The sequence below is a fragment of the Doryrhamphus excisus genome, linkage group LG3, assembly GCF_037039965.1.
Source record: "Doryrhamphus excisus strain RoL-2023G ecotype Guam linkage group LG3, RoL_Dexc_Guam_v1.1, whole genome shotgun sequence".
NCBI classification, from domain to species: Eukaryota; Metazoa; Chordata; class Actinopteri; order Syngnathiformes; family Syngnathidae; genus Doryrhamphus; species Doryrhamphus excisus.
In genome coordinates this window covers 22,074,539-22,097,202 of record NC_136359.1, presented here as the reverse complement: position 1 = coordinate 22,097,202, position 22,664 = coordinate 22,074,539, and the positions used below count along the sequence as shown (strand labels likewise).

Below are 22,664 nucleotides of genomic sequence, written 5' to 3'. Positions count from 1 at the left end.
GTTTAACACATCCGAGTGTAATCTTAATTACAGTTCAGTCCCACCCGAGGCCACCTCTGTGTGGAGTTTGCATGTTCTCCCCGTGCATGCGTGGGTTTTCTCCGGGTACTCCGGTTTCCTCCCACATTCCAAAAACATGCTAGGTTAATTGATGACTCCAAATTGTCCATAGGTATGAATGTGAGTGTGAATGGTTGTTTGTCTATATGTGCCCTGTGATTGGCTGGCCACCAGTCCAGGGTGTACCCCGCCTCTCGCCCGAAGACAGCTGAGATAGGCTCCAGCACCCCCATGACCCTCGTGAGGATAAGCGGTAGAAAATTAATGAATGAATCATTTAAACCATGCGTGCTGTTAAAAGCATCAGAATCAATAATCCTTGGGACCCGGAATTAAAACAAGGAAGCGGTACCCGAATCGTTAAAATTCATAGTGCGCATGTATCTGTGTATGTGGGTGCATGCGGGGCGACCCCTTGATAAAGATGAGAAGTTGCGGGTCGCCCAAGGAGAAATGAGTCATTAGAGTTTGCTCCAAAGACGCCCTCACAGTCTGACCCAATTCACAAGCATCTATTCATCACACCGGCATGAGGACACAAACACTCGCATCAATGCAATGGACACGGACTGACTTCCATAGAGAATGGGTGAGTGAAATGGCAGACAGAAGTCGCACACAGGTAGTTGGCGGGGCAGAGTCAGAGAGCAAAAGGAGACTGTCAAGTGTGTTAACAGCAAAATCTTTTTGTGAATTGCTGATGCCTTTTGGCAGGCCAAACAGACACGGTATAAAAGTGTAAAAGGGAAAACTAAATTAATTTTAATTTAAATACAGTAATATCACAGAGTACCAAAAGCAAATTTTAATAGTATAGTAAAGTAATAAAAGTTAATTATTAATTACAGCATATCCTCACTTGCCACAGAGATTACCTTCCACAACCAGCGAATGGAGAAAAAACAAAAACAATTCTTGTAGCATCTTGTGCTCATTTCATTGTTTGTACAGTTAAATATTATATTATTTAAAAGAAATGTGGTCACATTATCTTTTAAACTTAATTTTGGTGCAAAAAAATTGTTGTTTTGAAATAACGAGGTGATGTACAGGGTTTTATTATATTTGATATTCACATAAGATCGTCTGTTTGATGCAATTTTTAAGGCAAAATGAGGTTCAGACCTTCACTATGAAAAAACTGCATAAACAGATCTTATTCTATATTAATGGAAGACTCCTGGTCTACAGCCTTGATTAATTGAAACAACAAGTTTCAAATGAATTGATTAAGAAAATAACCATTAGTTGCAGCTCTATACAGAACTTGTCTCTCTTTAATTGCCATTGTTCAGATTTGCCATCCATATTTTCTGCACTTCTCCAATTTAATGTACTTCAGTTGAGAATGGGATTTATTTGCGCAAATTTGTCACTCGTCAGCAGCAATGGTGTTTTTGTGCTGTTCCATTAAACATGCCGCTAGACCAGGGGTGGGCAAACTACGGCCCGGGGGCCACATCCGGCCCGCCAAGTGTTTGAATACGGCCCGCCCAATCTTTCCAAAGTATTTCATTTAAACTCAACATACAACCTGGCATCATGGCCTGAGCCAACCTTTTGATGGTTTTATCAATTTTGTTTTTTGACATGGTCTGTTGTTTACAAAGTGCTCCTGAAAAAAGGGACACAAGCACATAATAATAATAATAATAGATTATTATTAGATTATTATAATAATTATTAGAACTATTATGATTATTACAATTATTATATGAATGCTAATTATTATATTAATTATATATAATATTATTGTTATATTTGCATATTTTACATAATAATAATATAATAATTATTATTTTAATTTTATTGTAATTATTATAATATTTTATTATTTTTAAAATATTTAAATATAAATGTACCCCGCCTCTCGCCCGAAGACAGCTGGGATAGGCTCCAGCACCCCCGCGACCCTCGTGAGGAAAAGCGGTAGAAAATATAGTCTGCCCCCCCCCCGTAAATTTTGTCATATCAATGCCTTCAAAAAGTCAAAAAGTTTGCCCACCCCTGGTCTAGACCACTGGTCAGAAAGATCACATGATTAAAGAGTGACTGTTTTTTGTGGCTGCACGGCGGTCGAGTGGTTAACACGCTGTGTGGAGTTTGCATGTTCTCCCTGTGCATGCGTTGGTTTTCTCCGGTTTCCTCCCACATTCCAAAAACATGCTAGGTGAGTGTGAATGGTTGTTTGTCTTTGTATATGATTGGCTGGCGACCAGTTCAGAGTGTACCCCGCCTCTCTCCCGAAGACAGCTGGGATCACTATTTTTTTTTCCACTATGGCGTGAGAGGTCATAGCCATCTTTAAAAAGACATGTCTAACAAAGACCGAGAGTTATATAGTCAATGGACCAAATGTCTGTGTTGCACTCGAACATGCACTCTTCTGGAAAGGCTTCAGTGTCTCTCTGGGAATTTTTGTCCATTCATCCAAAAAATGTTTGAGAAGTCAGAGGTTACAGATGTTAGTGGAGAGGGCCAGGCTTATAATATCTGCTCTAGTTCTAGATGCCAGAATCATGACTGTAAAGTCAGTGTTTCCAACAGGATTACAATCTATCTGTGGGGGTGGCATCATCGTCCGATTTGCAAATGTGGCTCATGACTATAAGTCAGTCAACAAAAAGCATTAGACTATTAAGTCAGAAATGTATTAAACAAAATCCAAGTGTCTGGTATGTTAACGCCCCGCAATAGCATACAGAACATACCTGTTAATAGCTATCCTCCCTATACGTGTGGAAGTGGTAAGTTTTTGGCTTTTTAAGTTTAAAGGAAATAACTTGGAGGCTACCGTTTGGGTCGCTAGCTCTCTAGTTTGCGAGTTAGCATGTGTCTCAAGACCCTGCAGTTGCGCAATATGTTGTAAATAAAAAAAGTATAAATGTGACTATAGTCGTGTTTTGTCATGTCTACATGGCTCTAATAATGCTTTGTTCATTTTAATCTGAAAACAATAATTTGTCTACCCACCAACTATATGTGGTTTCTTAAGTTTTTATTATTTGCCGTTTTATTATTATTATTATATTTATTACTGATTACTGATTGATTAGTTGTCTTTATTCTTGATTTGTTTGTTTATTTTTCATCTTATTTTGTGAAGAAAAATAAAAATTAACATATTTGAGAACAGTGGAATGTTTTATCAGAGCTTTTATTGTAGAAAATCAGAAGATAGCTGCTGCTATGGTAATGACCAAGTAGACGTTGGAGTAATTCAAGATATGATCAAAATTATTTTAGATTTGTCAGATCTAATTAATTTAAAAATAAAAGACAGGAAGTGTTTCTTGCATCATGCACTTATTCGGTAATTAAATACATGCCGTCAACACAGGTGAACTATCCCCAGTACGGGTGAATCAAGTCAGTTACAGTAATTTTACAGATTTTTTCCTTACCTGACTCTGGGCACATCACGAAGAGGTTCCCGGTGGGTGCGACCCCGGTTGGGTGCTTTTAGTGTGCGTCGGTTAGCAGTAGAATAGTCAGGCTCAAGCTCATATGGCTCCTCATCCTCGGGGCCGAAGCTACGCCGATCATCTTCCAGACCATATGGTTCGGGCTGAAAGCGCTCCGGCTGCGAGCGATTCAGGTCCACAGTGCTGCTCCCCATGGGCACCTGGGGTTGGGCCACGTGACCGTAGTCATCCTTACGAATTGGCAGTGTATAACTGTTCTCTGGCCGGTAGCTGTTGGGCATGTAGGGGTAGCGAGGTGGCCGAAAGTTGATGCCTCGTGACAGGCTGCCGTAGTTGTCTGTCAAGTCAGTGTAGCCGTCATGCAGACCATAGTGGCGGATGTACTGACTCTCGGGCGTTTCAACGTAGGAATCATTGTAGGAGTTGTTGTAGGAACGCGTCAGGGTGGATGAAGCTTGAGGAGTAATGAAGCGATCGCCACCGTTCTTCATGTAGCGCCGGTCAATGGAGTCGGTGTAGCTTCCCAATGGGGATGAGCCCTCGGGCATGGGTAAGCCATCAGGACCAAGAGGAACCTGGCGGACTGTTCGTGTGGTCACGGTCTTTACCATTTTGGTCACCTGCAAGGAAATCGGTTGTACTTGTTAGACAATGTATCAAAACGAAACATTTTTTTTTTTTTAAAAGGGACCGATTATGCAAAATTTTTGGTCCTTTGTATTGAGTTGTGGACTCCTATAGAGCAGCTACACACAATAATCTGCACAGAAAGCTTTCGTGATCTTCCAGATTCTGCACCTATTCCAACTGTCTTTAGTTGGATATCCAAAATGGTCTATTTTAATTTATTTCACCTATGGCCCGACTCCATGTATGACCAGTCCACTGTTATTGGTCATACTCCCAAACGTTCCCAAAGACTTCCGGACTACTGCTGAATTTTGTCGGTTCAAGGGTTGATTTTTTATTTTTTTATTTTTTATTTTTTTAAAGGGACCTATTATGGAAAATTTTTGGTCCTTTGTATTGAGTTGTGGACTCCTATAGAGCAGCTACACAACATAATCTGCACAGAAAGCTTTCGTGATCGTCCAGATTCTGCACCTATTCCAACTGTCTTTAGTTGGATTTCCAAAATGGTCTATTTTAATTGATTTCACAGACGGGCCCACCTCCATGCACGGCCACTCCACTGGTATTGGTCATACTCCCAAACGTTCCCAAAGACTTCCGGGCTACTGCTGAATTTTGTCGGTACAGGAGTTGATTGTTGATTGTTGATTTTCTTTTTTTTTTTTTTTTTAAAGGGACCGATTATGCAAAATTTTCGGTCCTTTGTATTGAGTTGTGGACTCCTATAGAGCAGCTACACACAATAATCTGCACAGAAAGCTTTGATGATCTTCCAGATTCTGCACCTATTCCAATTGTCTTTAGTTGGATTTCCAAAATGGTCTATTTTAATTTATTTCACCGACGGCCCGCCTCCATGTATGACCAGTCCACTGTTATTGGTCATACTCCCAAATGTTCCCAAAGACTTCCGGACTACTGCTGAATTTTGTCGGTACAGGAGTTGATTTTTAATTTTTTTTTGTTTTTTTTTTAAGGGATCTATTATGCAAAATTTTGTGTCCTTTGTATTGAGTTGTGGACTCCTATAGAGCAGCTACACACCATAATCTGCACTGAAAGCTTTCATGATCTTCCAGATTCTGCACCTATTCCAACTGTCTTTAGTTGGATTTCCAAAATGGTCTATTTTAATTGATTTCACCGACGGCCCGCCTCCATGTATGACCAGTCCACTGTTATTGGTCATAGTCCCAAACGTCCCCAAAGACTTTCGGACGACTGCTGAATTTTGTCGGTACAAGAGTTGATTTTTGATTTTTTTTTTTTCAAAGTTACCTATTATGCAAAATTTTCGGTCCTCTGTATTGAGTTGTGGACTCCTATAGAGCAGCTACCACTTTGTACAATATGTTCTTTTAAACGTCTATTGGTAACATATGCTAGATGGCGGTGGTGTTCTCATACCGTATTTTACGCTTTCAAAAAATGCTATTTGGCACGACTTGTATGCATTGTAACTTTATTGTTTGAACCTTATCTTGGAACGCGATGTAAGAGAGACATCTTAAAAGTGTTACAGCTCCAGTAGACCTTGAATCCTTTATCTCTTAAGGAAGCAGGCCAGAACTGCAGTTATTCAGAGCTGAATGCTGAATCACTGTGACAAGTTCATGTATCCATCCCTCACACTCACTTCATATCCCTGAGCTGCAGAATCGTTCTTCCTCCGAGCCTGACTGAAAACATGCAGACAACAAAACACATTGTCTGCATTTTTCCACGCACACAGAAACTAATTCGCTGCCCAGTGAATTCAGTTGAGGTTGATAATTGCCAATTTTGTTCCAAGCGCTAAAATAATCTCTCAATTAACAATGTTGATTACAATAAATTGGGGTGATGAAATAGGGATTCACTATATACCGCTTGGGCCAAGAGAACATGCAAACTCCACAAAGAGATGCCTGAGTGGGGAATCAAACCTAGATCTCCTAGCTGTGCGACATGCACGCTAACCACTTCTCAACCGTGCAGCCTCAACCAGTACCATAAATAGAAAATAGAAGCACTCCTTCAAAACATTCATTCATTCATTCATTTTCTACCGCTTTTCCTCACGAGGGTCGCGGGGGTGCTGGAGCCTATCCCAGCTGTCTTTGGGCGAGAGGCGGGGTACACCCTTGGACTGGTGGCCAGCCAATCACAGGGCACATATAGACAAACAACCATTCACACTCACATTCATACTATGGACAATTGGACAATTGGAGAAAACCCATGCACGCACGAAGAGAACATGCAAACTCCACAAAGAGATGCCTGAGCGGGGAATCGAACCTAGATCTCCTAGCTGTGTAACATGCACGCTAACCACTTCTCCACCGTGCAGCCTCAAACAGTACCATTCATTCATTCATTCATTTTCTAACGCTTTTCCTCACAAGGGTCGCGGGGGGTGCTGGAGCCTATCCCAGCTGTCTTTGGGCGAGAGGCGGTGTACACCCTGGACTGGTGGCCAGCCAATCACAGGGCACATATAGACAAACAACCATTCACACTCACATTCATACCTATGGACAATTGGACAATTGGAGAAAACCCATGCACGCACGAAGAGAACATGCAAACTCCACAAAGAGATGCCTGAGCGGGGAATCGAACCTAGATCTCCTAGCTGTGTAACATGCACGTTAACCACTTCTCCACCGTGCAGCCTCAACCAGTACCATAAAGTCTTAAAAAGAAATGTGCCGGTGGAAAATAGAATCACACCTTCAAAACATAAAATACTTTAAGTCCAGGTCTGTATTGGACAACGTCTGGGTTGTCACACACACTTTGTATTGTAAACTCAATGCAGAGCTGGAATCCTCTGAATGTGCCACAAGTACTTAAGACACATGCCATAACTGTTTACCAACAAATGACATAGGAGGAAATGAGGTGACACTCCCAGCGTCAAACTCTCCTCTTTACAAGACTGTTAAGCATTTCACAACCTCTGCGGCATTTTGCCTTTACTGGGTGCTTAAATGAGAATAATGCCTGGGAATTAGATTTAATATAGAATAAGGCTGTTATTCAGTTTTTTTTAAAAGCCTGTTATTGCAAAATCTGTACATTCATTTGGCGAATATGACACAAGTATAAATTGTTAGTTTCTTTGCAATCATACAATGCATATGTTGTTAAATGAAGCAAGCAGAAGTAGCTAAATGCAAAACTTTAATTACACTAGTTTTGACTTAATTTACTGGATCTTTGGGGACGGGGTGGTGGGGGGTCCTGGTAGCAGGACTAAAATCCACAACCAGGATATGCAGTGCGTTAATGGAATAGGGTCTCGGATAGTTCTCGGCCAACAATAATATAGTTAACACTTACTGTATTTATCATGCTGTTCAGGTAAGGACAGTTTAACATTTCAATAACAACATCCCAGTTCAAACAAACAAGGCATTTTGTTGAGCAGAAAAGCACAGAAATACCAACTTTTTTTTTCTCTAGTGGTTGTTTTTGGCAACGGCCGTACCCATTAAAACACCCATTTAACTTTTTTTTTAAGGTTAATAACTTACTCCTACCCACTTGTGGTTGGCTGCCTGTTTGTAGGGTAGTAAAAAGTGTGTGGTCTACTCTCAGTACCTCATGTATAGAAGAAAGAACAGGAATGTAGTTTATATAAGTGGTTAAAAATAAGTTGTTCAGCCATTGGTATATACGTATATACGTATATATATATATATATATTGAATGCTGTGCGTTGCTGGCAGTGTATCAAGGTGAATATTATATGGCCTCAGCAGTGTATCAAGGTGAATATTATATGGCCTCAGAAATGGAGCTCCATATATTTAATATACAGTATGTGACTCAACAATATTGGTGCTAAAATTGTCACATTTTATATTGAATATTGTTCACCTGATTACCTGATTATGGCGCCAAATACTGTAGTTACTGAAACAATGCCCAAGGAAGTACTTAATAAAAGGAAAAATTTATGGAAATATTTTGTCCAATAATTGAAATATTTCATTCATTCATTCATTTTCTACCGCTTCTTCCTCACGAGGGTCGCGGGGGGTGCTGGAGCCTATCCCAGCTGTCTTCGGGCGAGAGGCGGGGTACACCCTGGACTGGTGGCCAGCCAATCACAGGGCATGAAATATTTCAATGAATATAATAATTAGTTATTAGTATATCATAGAAATGAAAAAAATAGAAATAAAAAAATTGAAATTAGTATGTAATAGAACATGGATGGAATAATTAAATAAAACTATAAATGATAAACTATAAAACTATAAACTATAAACTATAAAACTATAATAATTAGTCATTAGTATATAATAGAAATAAAAAATAGAAATAAAAAAATAGAAATTAGTATATAATAGAAAATGGATGGAATAATTAAATAAAACTATAAATGATAAACTATAAAACTATAAACTATAAAAACTATAATAATTAGTCATTAGTATATAATAGAAATGAAAAAAATAGAAAAATGGAAAAAAAATAGAAATTAGTATATAATAGAAAATGGATGGAATAATTAAATAAAACTATAAATGATAAACTATAAAACTATAAAGTATAATAATTAGTTATTAGTATATAATAGAAATAAAAAATACAAAAATAGAAATAAAAAAATAGAACTTAGTATATAATAGAAAATGGATGGAATAATTAAATAAAACTATAAATGATAAACTATAAAACTATAAACTATAATAATTAGTTATTAGTATATAATAGAAATAAAAAAATACAAAAATAGAAATAAAAAAATAGAACTTAGTATATAATGGAAAATGGATGGAATAATTAAATAAAACTATAAATAGTTTTACTTTTAAAACTAAAAATATATTTTTTTTTTAACTATAAATAATAAATTAATCAATATGAAAAATAAAATCACAAGAAATTGTCAGAATTATCACAGCAAAATCAGCCGGAATACAAGTAACAACCGTGACTTTTCCAGGTTGTGTTATTCCATTTCAAGTAAAGTTGGTCCTCTGGTTATGTTATTCAGAGTGTTGGTGCTTCGCGTTTATGCATGCACTCCAATAAATTAATTAATTAATTAATCCAGATTAATCCAGAACGTTTCAGCTGAGCACAAAAGTCGGGATGGATGGATACAGGGAGTTCCTAATTCACAGTTACTGTCTACATGGAGTGAGTTAATGCTTATTAACTCATTCACTGCCAGCCATTTTCAAAGAAAGCTCCATACTGCCAGCATTGGGGCATTTTGGCTGAACTTTCTAGACCCATATTCGGTTCTAGGACTACATAAACATTGAAACTAGTATGTAAAGAAACTTCTGACTCTCTTCTTTCATAAGGAAAAAATTGTTTGTTTCTAGCTTTTTTAGATCTTTATAAATTGGCAGCGGAATATAAGGTGGTTTTAGCGAAAACACCTGATTTTGAAAAGACAAAATGAGCAAACTCACGGTGACAGACATCCATGTTTTTTGTTTTAGTGACACCTCAAACATCTATTTACAAATGTTTGCATGCGTTTGTGAACTACACATGCGTGTGTGCGCGTGCAAACTATTTATAGACGAACAACAACAACAACAATGGCGTCAACAACATCACCGCTATCATTCACAATGGTGACAGATCCACACAGCCAGACAAACTCTGTGCCAATGTAAGCTGCCTGTACTTTTGTCTCTGAAGGATTCGTCTTTATTTATATTTATCATATTCAAGGTGTTGCTGCCGATCGGAGATAAATAGAACTTTCGCCCCTTGCTGGGCCAGAAGTCTGAAATTCACACACAAAATACTTTGATTTGCAGCTCCTATGAAAAAAAACCCAAAAGACGTCAATGGATGTTTTTGGCAGTCAAGCTCTAAAAAAATGAAATACATCGCTACAATAAAAACGGACATCAACATAAGCCGCATTGTTGGTCATGAACCGCTCAACTGGGACGTCTATCATTAAGGATATAGATCGTATCCTTTACAATTTAAAAGTATCTGCTCCCATTGGCAGTGGCAGTGATTACTAAGCAACATTCTGGCAGACGACAATCAATGCTCGATCCCAGTAGGCTGAACCTTATTTTGATTCAGGAAGTGATCCTGTACGATCTACCTCAGCACTTACTGCACCTTCTCTTGCTTCTCCTGCTTCTTTCTCTCAATAAACCACAGTGATAAATGTAAGTCGTCTTTTTATTACTGTTTCATTGAATAATTGTATTTAATATTTATATTACTGTATTTCATGCACTTCACATGTTATGTATACAGTGTGACGTAGGTGTTAATCTAGGTTTAGGTTTAGGTAATATTTAGATCACAATCTTGGAACGGAACTGTATAGCAATTATTATATGCTTAGAATTAAGTTATGTATGTCTACCATCTAAAAAAAAAGATGGTAGATGGTATCTGTCTTGATTGTTCGCATGATGAGACTCTTATTTAGGTTTGCAAACATGTGCTGCTGCAGAAAGTCAATGTAGGAAGGTTAAGGTTCTTTGGACTAGTCCATAATGTATTTGCAACCACAGTAATGTTTGCTTCTAGAAGTTCACCCTGAACCGTCGTCTGCATTTCTCCTCAAAGTGACTTCCAAATTGCATTCCCTCATTGATCCCAAGGGTAGGCGAGCCCTTTAAAAAAAAAAAAAAATCCTTTCTCTTCCATTGGTAGCCAGCAAAGCCTTTGATTAGTCTTCTGCTGCATACAACTACGATGTTCTACTTGTGAGTACATGAAATAATGTGAAAAGTGTGGTTGGGATCCTCAAATAAACATACTGGAGGCCATTGGGCGACCTTGATTGACGGATTAAACCAGGGGTCTCAAACTCAATTTACTTGGGGGCCACTGGAGCTCGGGTCTGGGTGAGACAGGGCCGCATTAGGTTTTCCAAAAAAAAAACAAAAAAAAACACATTTATTAAAAACAAAAAAATTTAAAAAACTTCACTTTGGTTCCAATTGTCTACAAGAAAAGCTCTGATAAAACATTCCACTGTTCTCAAATATCTTAATTTTTATTTTTCTACACAAAATAAGATGAAAAATAAATAAAAAAATCAAGAATAAAGAAAATCAATCAATCAGTAATAAATAAATAAATATAATAATAATAATAATAAAACGGCAAATAATAAAAACTTAAGAAACCACATATAGTTGGTGGGTAGACAAATTATTTTTTTTCAGATTAAAATGAACAAAGCATTATTAGAGCCCTGTAGACATGACAAAACACGACTATAGTCACATTTATACTCTTTTTATTTACAACATATTGCGCAACTGCAGGGTCTTGAGACACATGCTAACTCGCAAACTAGAGAGCTAGCGACCTAAACGGTAGCCTTCAAGTTATTTCCTTTAAACTTAAGTAGCCAAAAACTTACCACTTCCACACTGATAGGGAGGATAACTATTAAAAGTTATTTAACCTTTAACATGAACATTAATAAAAAAATGTAATAATTTTTTCTGGGTACATGATACCATACAGCATCCATATCAAACTTGCGCGGGCCGCACTAACATTAAACTTTCATATCAAGGCGGGGGCCTCAAACTAGTGTCCTGCGGGCCACATTTGGCCCACGGGCCGCGTGTTTGAGACCCCTGGATTAGACCATGCTTTTTGATTAAACATTTAAGCGAGTGGGATCACCATGTAGCGTTGTCCACTTTTCTGTAAGCCAACTCTAGCAGCTGGTCATATCTATAAATGTTGATTCATCATAGTTATATTCCTTTGAGGCACAAAAACATTTATGAAAAAAGGTCTGATGATACCCTGACCACACATCACTTAGAGCTCTAACTTTACTCTACATAAAGAATTAAAATCCTGCAAAAAAAAAACTCCTCATGTAAACGTAAATTGTTCCTGTGCATGTTCGGTTCGGAGTCGCCATCACCACTGATATGGGTTTCCAGCACTATATGCACTACCAATATCAGTGACAAGATCTAGCCGAAAATAATTGGCAAAACTGCTCTATGTACCTCCTGAGCCACTGACAGCACCACCACCCAAAATCGAGTTATAAAAACTTATCATAAAGTGGCGAATATGTCCTCCAGACTTATCGTTAAGGGTATATCTTACCTTAGTTTCTGTGCGCCGAGTGGTCCCATCATCAGAGGTGACGACGGAAACATGAGAAGTCGGGGTCCCAGGATCCTCCTCGATGGTGACCGTCTCCTCCACCACTTCCTGTGGCTCCTGCATCATGGCCAGAGAAGTGGCGTTGCTGGGACTCTGCTCCTGCACAAACAGGGAAAAGATCCATACTTGACAATCCATGCTTATGCTTATCTGGTGAGACTATATAGTATAATAATAACAATAAATCTTGGTTATGTATGTTGTATTTTTATATTATAGCTGGATTTTGATGGCAATTAAGTTTGGAAACGGTAGCGTCATTCAAAAAGTGAACTTCTAATGAAACACTTCATAAGCTAATGTGATAAATAAGACAAAGTAGATGTTAGCCTCATTCTGCACAATGCCCCCCTCCCGATCTTCCCTGCTGTCAGCCACAGTGGGCCCCCGCTGTGCAGAGTACTGTGTGATCCCCTTATGACCCACATCTACAAAGTTACTGATGTGCTTCTGCCAGAACTGTTGCTGTAGGTGAACTGTCAATAGCAGTTCAAGTGTACGTATTCTCCCGTGTCCAACACCAGACACAGAGGTTGTCACTTGTCAGGGCGTTGACAGCCCAAACTACCAGATAAAACATACAAAGCATCTATTGGGGGGTCAGATTTTGGTCAACCAAGATTTGGGACTGCAGAAAAAGTAGCATAGATGAGGACACTGTAAACCAGGGGTCTCAAACTCAATTTACTTGGGGGGCCACTGGAGCTCGGGTCTGGGTGAGACTGGGCCTCATCAGGTTTTCCAAAAAAAATGCATTTATTAAAAAAAAAAAATTTTTTAACTTCGCTTTGGTTCCAATTTTCTACAATAAAAGCTCTGATAAAATATTCCACTGTTCTCAAATATCTTACTTTTTATTTTTCTACACAAAATAAGATGAAAAATAAATAAACAAATCAAGAATAAAGAAAATCAATCAATCAGTAATAAATAAATAAATATAATAATAATAATAATAATAATAATAATAATAATAATAATAATAATAATAATAATAATAATAATAATAATAATAATAATAAAAACTTAAAAAACCACATATAGACAAACTATTTTTTTTCAGATTAAAATGAACAAAGCATTATTAGAGCCCTGTAGACATGACAAAACACGACTATAGTCACATTTATACTCTTTTTATTTACAACATATTGCGCAACTGCAGGGTCTTGAGACACATGCTAACTCGCAAACTAGAGAGCTAGCGACCTAAATGGTAGCCTTCAAGTTATTTCCTTTAAACTTAAATAGCCAAAAACTTACCACTTCCACACGGATAGGGAGGATAACTATTAACAGTTATTTAACCTTTAACATGAACATTAATCAAACGTAATAATTTTTTTCTGGGTACATGATACCATACAGCATCCATATAGGTTCTGAGCATCACCTGGCCCTTGCATGAGTGGGGGAAACATTTTCTTCCTTCTGAATTTGCAGCTGTTCGATTCCCATACAAAGTCACCGCTGGCAGGTGCAGAACACTGGTAATCACCTCTGCTATGAATAAGTGACAAAATTACAGTTCTACTGATGGAGCAAGATGTTGCTGGAAAACCCTCTGGGAGGACAGGGAGAACGGTGTGGGAACCTTGTTGTAGGCCATTTTAGAAATGTCTCTTAATTGAAATGCATAGACAGGATTATGCCTGAATTGATGAATTATGTTTAAGAAAACAAGGACTAATGAAACAAGAGATTCTATACTTCAAAGCATTGCAATGATTCCTATGGAATGGCATGTTAACAGTGTTTAAATGAGAATATCAGATAAATACGTATGTACAGTGGATAGCTGGCTATTTGCAATTTATCATTCATAGTTCTGCAAATTTACAGATTTTTGGTTTTCTTCTGAAAAAAAAATTCTACAAAAAAGATATGGTGTTGGTCATAATTTATGAACATATAATAATACACAGCATACATGTTTTAAAAAAATGCAATTTTACAGTATGTCTTTATGCTTCACTGATTATGTTTTTTTCATTCATTCTGCATTTATATGCATTGTGTATTATTTTCTGCATGTAAAACTATAATTGGGCGGCACGGTGGACTAGTGGTTAGTGCGCAGACCTCACAGCTAGGAGACCAGGGTTCAATTCCACCCTCGGCCATCTCTGTGTGGAGTTTGCATGTTCTCCCCGTGCATGCGTGGGTTTTCTCCGGGTACTCCGGTTTCCTCCCACATTCCAAAAACATGCTAGGTTAATTGGCGACTCCAAATTGTCCATAGGTATGAATGTGAGTGTGAATGGTTGTTTGTCTATATGTGCCCTGTGATTGGCTGGCGACCAGTCCAGGGTGTACCCCGCCCAAAGACAGCTGGGATAGGCTCCGGCACCCCCTGCGACCCTCGTGAGGAAAAAGCGGTAGAAAATGAATGAATGAATGATTTTCCCTTTATATGCATTGTGTATTATTTTCTGCATGTAAAACTATATTTATTATATATTAAAAGCGTTTTCTGTTCACATTTTTGGGTGTCTGGAATGGATGAAAAGGATTTGCATATTTCCTATGGGAACATTTTACTTTCCGTATGATTCAGTTTGGTCAGATCGACCCTTTGGAAGGAATTAATCACAAAAAAGAGGCTCCACTGTAGTTTAATGATGTATAGGAATTAGTGATCATCAGAAGGTCTCCCTGTCACATCCCTGCACTAATGAAAGCCAGACAAATGAACATTTCTGTGCTGTTAAAGATTCCCACGGGTGGACTCAGAGGAGAGGCTATCAAAAACAGAACATGTAATATATGGGGCATAATTCTACACTAGTGTGAAGTATAAAGCCTGCGGCAAAACATTAGAACGCATAGGAAAGAGATCCGTAGAGATTCGTTGACAAACAGTGCTGGTGATCCAAGCGTCCATGCATTACATTCCTTGCTTGTTTCCACTCATTTCTGGGAGACATTGGAGTTGAACTGAACTAATTTATTCATGAATAAATTATTAAAAACTGTCTAGCAATAGGCTAGGACGAAGATCTGCAAGGAGACTTTGGAACACCTCACTAATTAATAATTAGACCATAATGATAATAATATTATTGGTATTAGGGTTGGGCGATGTGAACCTTAGCATTCATTCATTCATTTTCTACCGCTTTTCCTCACAAGGGTCGCGGGGGGTGCTGGAGCCTATCCCAGCTGTCTTCGGGCGTGAGGCGGGGTACACAATCACAGGGCACATATAGACAAACAACCATTCACACTCACATTCATACCTATGGACAATTTGGAGTCGCCAATTAACCTAGCATGTTTTTGGAATGTGGGAGGAAACCGGAGTACCCGGAGAAAACCCACGCATGCACGGGGAGAACATGCAAACTCCACACAGAGATGGCCGAGGGTGGAGTTGAACCCTGGTCTCCTAGCTGTGAGGTCTGTGCGCTAACCACTAGGCCGCCGTGCCGCCCGAACCTTAGCATATATCCCAATATGTTTTGGATGTATCACGATATGACAATATAAAATGATATCCATCTTGTATAAAAAGCTCCAAACCTTAAGCCACATAATGAAATACACATTTATGCACATTTATGTATTGGTAACAATCTGGCTAACTTTTCTAATAGCAAGTCAGCCTCTGCACACATTGCAACTAAATCTTCAACAAACTGGCTGTACTTGTGATTAAGGAAGATGTAACATGCTCAGTGGAGCTAACCACGTTAGCTTCCATTCACTCTCCGATGTGCCGGCCAACCTTTGCCAGGTTTTCGGCAGGGGGCAGTTTAGCGTTTACCAGCACGCTCATGGAGAGTGCATGTCATTCCAACAGATCACAAGACAACATATGGCTTCTTAAAAGTGACTAATCCCAACCATAATGGATTGCTGCACGAGGGGGGGTGGGGTGGGGTGGGGGGGCTAAGAGGGTGGGAGATAAAGGGACACAACAGTGTCAATAAGCACAACACTGCTATTTGTTGTCAATCCACACTAATTCATTATGTGTGTTCAACAGGTTATGGACGCACTCAGCTGTCTTTGATAGAGGCCAATTGTGGCCTACATGCTAACCGCTCAACCACCGTGCAGCTATTGAAAATTTAAGCACAATATCAAAAACAAGCCTATCGTTCTTATTGATATAGAGTGGATTTGATGCGGGGGTCTCATGTTGATGGTGCCGCCCGAGTGCATGTTAGTTATGGCGGTTTTTCGTGTTTAATAGTGCTTTATTTGTACGTTATTACAGTTTTTTTGTGCTATATCAATGCATTTTGCACATGCGCAGTTATGGATGTTCATCTTGTTACATTTCTATCCTGTGTCTTGCTCTATTGTTTACACTCGGGAGCAGCTGTTAGCATTGAGCACGCCTTCGGTACGCTGAGCAACCGATATTTTAAATTTTGATAAAACTTTGCACGCATATTGGGCTTTCATATTTGTCTAAACTCATTTTGTCGGAAGAAATATATCGCATATCGATATTTAACCTAAATACAGGTTAAAATTTTGAAAAATTGGTTGATTATGCATTTTGCACATTTGGACCTTAATGCGGTTTTAAGTAGAGCTACAATATGCAAAAGGAAAGAAACCCTGATCGGAGCATCCCTAGTACTTATTGTTCATAACAAGTCTTCCATACAAAATACTGCTTAGATAAACTTATATGACCTACGTAAATACATTCACCGAGTCAACTGACATTAACTGACAACTAACAACATAACCAAGCTTATGTGAAAAAACTGAGCCAAGCCAATAAATATATTTTAGAACACAGGGACAGACCTCATTAAATTAACAAACGCTTAGACTGCTTATTAAGCTGAGCTATACATGTTAACCATCAATGCTAACGATAACGTTCACATTGGACTGATCCAGATCCTGATAATGTTTGCTATGGTTGAGTTCATCTATGGTAAACAGTTTGGTATTGGGACGTATCTACATGAGACGTAGGCAAACTTTTTGAGTTAATAAAATTGTCCTGTTGACCAGAGTATATATTTACTCATTTTTTACTTCCCAGAAAATGCAGTGACTAAGTTAAGTTTTGCGTCATATATTTGTTGACATGGGTGAGGTAGAATTGGGAGTGACCAGGATGGATAGGATCAGGAATGAATCCATCAACATTACATGTTAGAGGCCGTGGAGATGAAGTCAGAGAGGCCAGACTGAGATGGTTGGGACATGTCCAGAGGAGGCACGGCAGTCCAGTGGTTAGCACGCAGACCTCACAGCTAGGAGACCATGGTTCAATTCCACCCTCGGCTATCTCTGTGTGAAGTTTGCATGTTTTCCCTGTGCATGCGTGGGTTTTTTTTCCGGGTACTCCGGTTTCCTCCCACATTCCAAAAAACATGCTAGGTTAATTGGCGACTCCAAATTGTCCATAGGTATAAATGTGAGTGTGAATGGTTGTTTGTCTATATGTGCCCTGTGATTGGCTGGCGACCAGCCCAAAGAGAAAAGCGAAGACAATAAGGTAGGATTGCTGCATATGAAAAGAAAGCAACCGACAGGCCGGATTTAAACACTTGGCTGGCCGAATGTAGTTTGCACACCACTGACCCCTGTAAGAATACTACATATTTGCTACTGTACATAATGTATATATATGATATACCTATTGTAAAATAAGCGTCCATTGAGTACACTTGAACAACTACCCCCATTAAGAACATAGTCAACTGTTGCAGCTTTCAGGTTGAGACAAAAGAAGCTGTCACTTAGCCACCTGTTCTTGCAAAACAGAGGATTAGAATCACCTTCCTTCTTTCATACACACACACACACACACACACATATACACATACACACTCGCACAGTGACAGCACTCTCAGCCTTAGCCTAACCCCTATACAGAGACTAACAGGATTTCACTGAACAGACATGCCAGCAATCATTACATGGCTCTTCCACAATTAATCCTCCTGCAAAGATCGCCTGACTAAACCCGGGTCACCCAACCTCACGACAGTCCCAACTGGAAACAAATCAAATCAACTTTATTTGTATAGCACTTTTCCTGCAAAGACATGCAACACAGAGTGCTTTACAGAATTAAAAACAATTACCACAATTAAAAGGAAAAACAAAAACAAAAGAAAGCCCCTCCGTCCCATCCTCTTTACTACACACACACACACACACACACAATCACACACAGTATGGAGACATGGCATGGCACTGACGATCAAGGAAACGCCACCTTTGGGGCCGTCCATACTGGGAGGAACCGCAGGCCGTGCCATCGGTTCACCAGCACCCGGGCCCTCCGACTCCGACAGACGGGCGGACCCCCCACATTAAAGGGAGGAACCCCCAGCCGCCTAAGGATGGCACCCCCTTATGAAAAAAAAATATTGCAGTATATTGCCAAATATAATGCAATGTATTAGGAAATATATTTCCATATATGGGATCTTATGTTTATAATTTCCAATAGAGTGCAATATATGCATAGATCATATATGTGTATATATTGATACATATAAAAAATATCTTGCGATCAAGACCAAAAAAGAACTATATTTTTACATATATAAAATTGCATATAATTTGGGATATATAAACTCATATATTATATATTTGGATTTAATATATTTCAATATATTGAAAGCTGCAATGATTTGTATATTCTGCAATATATTGCCATATATTACATGAATATATATTATATTGTATAATATAAGTAAAAAATATATTATTCCATGTATTTATAATATATAATGTTTTGGAAAATATAATGGAAAAATAATATATTATAATATAATACAATATATTTAAGGTAATATATTGATAAATATATTTTCTTTTCGTAAGGGACCCCCTCAGCAGACCCGACACAGCCCCCAGTGTGGAGGACCCCCCCCCCCCCCACTGAGGAAATACTGGAGTTAAAAGCTTAAAGACTAAAAGCATAAAATAGGACAAAAAAAAACACACATTCATTCATTCATTTTCTACCGCTTTTCCTCACGAGGGCCGCGGGGGGTGCTGGAGCCTATCCCAGCTGTCTTTGGGCGAGCGGCGGGGTACACCCTGGACTGGTCAATCACAGCCAATCACAGGGCACATATAGACAAACAACCATTCACACTCACATTCATACCTATGGACAATTTGGAGTGGCTAATTAGCCTAGCATGTTTTTTTGGAATGTGAGAGGAAACCGGAGTACCCGGAGAAAACCCACGCATGCACGGGGAGAACATGCAAACTCCACACAGAGATGGGCCGGGTGGAATTGAACCCTGGTCTCCTAGCTGTGAGGCCTATGGTGAACATAATAAAGTTTAAAAAAGAGTGAGAGCGGGACAATGTGACAGTCTGGTAAGCAACGATAAACCTTGTCAAAAACAACAGAGAACTGCGATCATGTGATCCAAATCTTCAGCCAAAAACAAGGCATGCTTGTGGGATGAAGCGGAGGTAGAAGGGAAGCCAACTCGAGGAAGGGGAACTAAAAAACTGACAATGCATGGCCAAAGCCCAAATAATGAAATTGTGTTCTCCCAGGGTAAAAAGAAGGTCAAGAAGCATATTGAGTGGTAATGAGTCCTCATGAAGCTAACTGTGGTTTTTTTTGGTTCTGTGTCTGTTTCAGGAGTGAAGGGTGCACAAAGCAAAATAGAAACAACTGTAGGGGAGAGTTGGTAAATCCCTTAATGATGGGACCTTAATCTCTCCTCTGGTGAATGATCTTGAGCCAAAACATAATTTCTTGCTTTCTCATCTGTTTCATGCTGCAGAAACCTTCATTATTCCCTACTCTTTTTTTCCACATCTTTCCATAAGTCTTTTTATTCTTCCGCTCTTTGAAACCCTTCATTGATGTACCCTTTTGTATTTTTGAAAGATTTTTTTAATTGACTAAACCAACTGCTAGACATATCAAAAAGGGCAGGGGATACCGTTCTTCTTCCAAAACTTGCAGCAAAAGTTTGATGGGGAATTGCGGCCATCCAGTGAACTTTGTGCTCAGGGACTGTTGGAAAATCCAGCTGGACCTGTGTCAACATTTTACAATTTTTCAATCTAAAAGTCTGGGCTTTCAGTCAAGGGTGTCCAAAAAGGACTACCAGTGGCTCCTAACAACGTTTCAAGTAGCGCTCCATTTATTATTATTATTATGGAAGCCGATTGATTATTATTATTATTATTTATTCATTCATTCATTTTCTACCGCTTTTTCCTCACGAGGGTCGCGGGGGTGCTGGAGCCTATCCCAGCTGTCTTCGGGCAATAGGCGGGGTACACCCTGGACTGGTCGCCAGCCAATCACAGGGCACATATAGACAAACAACCATTCACACTCACATTCATACCTATGGACAATTTGGAGTCGTCAATTAACCTAGCATGTTTTTGGAATGTACCTGGAGAAAACCCACGTGTGCACGGGGAGAACATGCAAACTCCACACAGAGATGGCCGAGGGTGGGAATTGAACCCTGGTCTCCTAGCTGTGAGGTCTGCGCGCTAACCACTAGACCGCCATGCCGCCCATTATTATTATTATTATTTAAATTATTATTGAATTATTATTATTAAGAGTCGACTGGGCCGGCGCCAGTTGGTGCCAGTTCGTGCCAAAGATTATGTGATTGGCGTGTAGTGGCTTGCTGTGGTGCCGAATAACGGCAACGGCAATCACATAATCTTTGGCACCAACTGGCACGAACTGGCACCAACTGCCACCGGCCCAGTGTACTCCTAGCATCATTGGCGCAACTTGGCTCGCGCCATTACATTCCAGTGGATTCCAATAGGCGGATTGTTTGCGCCATTACATTCCAGTGGATTCCAATAGGCGGATTGTTTGCGCCATTACATTCCAGTGGATTCCAATAGGCGGATTGTTCGCGCCATTACATTCCAGTGGATTCCAATAGGCGGATTGTTCGCGCCATTACATTCCAGTGGTTTCCAATAGGCGGATTGTTCGCGCCATTACATTCCAGTGGATTCCAATAGGCGGATTGTTTGCGACATTTGGTTACACTTGGTGAAATCTTTGTCACGCCACTTGCATCAAGCAATCAGTGCAACGATGATTTAAACATTTTGAAATTTTCTTGCTACCAAACTCAATTTATGCCGCCGTTACGAGCCAGTTGGGAGGCAGTTTGAGCCACTGCAGGCCACTCGGCACCTTATTGGTGACACTAGGCTCCACAGCAGATTGAATTGGCGCGAACTGGCACCAACTGGCGCCGGCCCAGTGGACTCCTAGCATCATTGTCGCAACTTGGCTCGCGCCATTACATTCCAGTGGATTCCAGTAAGTGGACTGTTTGCGCCATTACATTCCAGTGGATTCCAATAAACGGATTGTTTGCGACATTTGGTTACACTTGGTGAAATCTTTGTCACGCCACTTGCATCAAGCATTCTGCGCGATGAAGATTTTAAACATTTTGACATTTTCTTGCTACCAAACTCAATTTATGTTGCCGTTACGAGCCACCACGAGCCAGTTGGGAGGCAGTTTGAGCCACTCTGCACCTTATTGGCGACACTAGGCACCACAGCAAATTAAATTGGCGCAAACTGGCGCCAACTGGCGCCGGCCCAGTGGACTCTTAGCATTACATAGACTTATTTTTTTGCTCATTTTTTAATTACATTACCAGATTAGCAACGATGCAGATGCCACACCAAGGCCAAGGGTATCAAAACATTTTTGATGAGTTAATAAAGTCAGTGGGAGAATAAAATGAATACAAAATGAATACAAATAAAACAGTCACACTCACTACTGTAAAGTAAGCTAAAACAATGAACCTTAGCAAGTGTTTCTGCCCGTGAGTAATCAGCATGAGTGGAAAGCATGCGCAGCAATAACGGAAAGATGAAGAAGGGGAATTCAGAGTTCTGGAGGCCCATTAGCCGTAGCTTGCTGCCGTCCACAGTTGGTGAGTTTGTTGCGATGGCATATGTTCAGGTTCCCAGAGGGTGGGTTGTTTGCAGTGCTTGGTGCTCCTCCTCTCAGTCTTTGGATCCCCGTCAGCAAGATTCTGTCAGCAAAGTGTGTGTATGTGTGTGGGGCGGTGACAGAAGAGTGTGCGAGAATACGGAGAATGCTGTTTTGGCCTGAAGCTCGGCTCATGGAGATTTAGGGAGTCGAAAAAAGCAGACACATATGCAGTATGTTCAACTTCTTGCTAGGTTACAAACAAACTTGTCCTCTTGACATCATTTCTCCCAAAAACTTGGGAGTCCCCAAACTATCCTCCTCTAAAAACGGAATGAAGGGGATTAGTCTTGAAGTCAAGGTTTTACAGACTTCGTTCTTGGAGCAACAGAGTTCCTGGATGGAATTGAACGGCAAACAATCATTCATTCATCCATTCATTAATTTTCTACCGCGGGGGTGCTGGAGCCTATCCCAGCTGTCTTCGGGTGAGAGGCAGGGTACACCAG

At 39.6% G+C, this 22,664-nt stretch overlaps 1 protein-coding gene across 12 annotated transcripts in view; it reads right to left on the bottom strand.

Annotated features, from left to right (window-relative positions):
- The window catches only part of arvcfb (ARVCF delta catenin family member b), a 222,298-nt gene that overhangs the window by 67,589 nt on the left and 132,045 nt on the right, over positions 1 to 22,664 (bottom strand). For all 12 annotated transcript variants that reach the window (XM_058070293.2, XM_058070300.2, XM_058070297.2 and 9 more), the window contains 2 exons: positions 12,192 to 12,350; positions 3,465 to 4,105 (listed from right to left, as the gene is read on the bottom strand). In XM_058070293.2, coding sequence (XP_057926276.2) covers positions 3,465 to 4,105; positions 12,192 to 12,350 — 800 coding nt within the window. The remainder of the gene's footprint in view (positions 1 to 3,464; positions 4,106 to 12,191; positions 12,351 to 22,664) is intronic.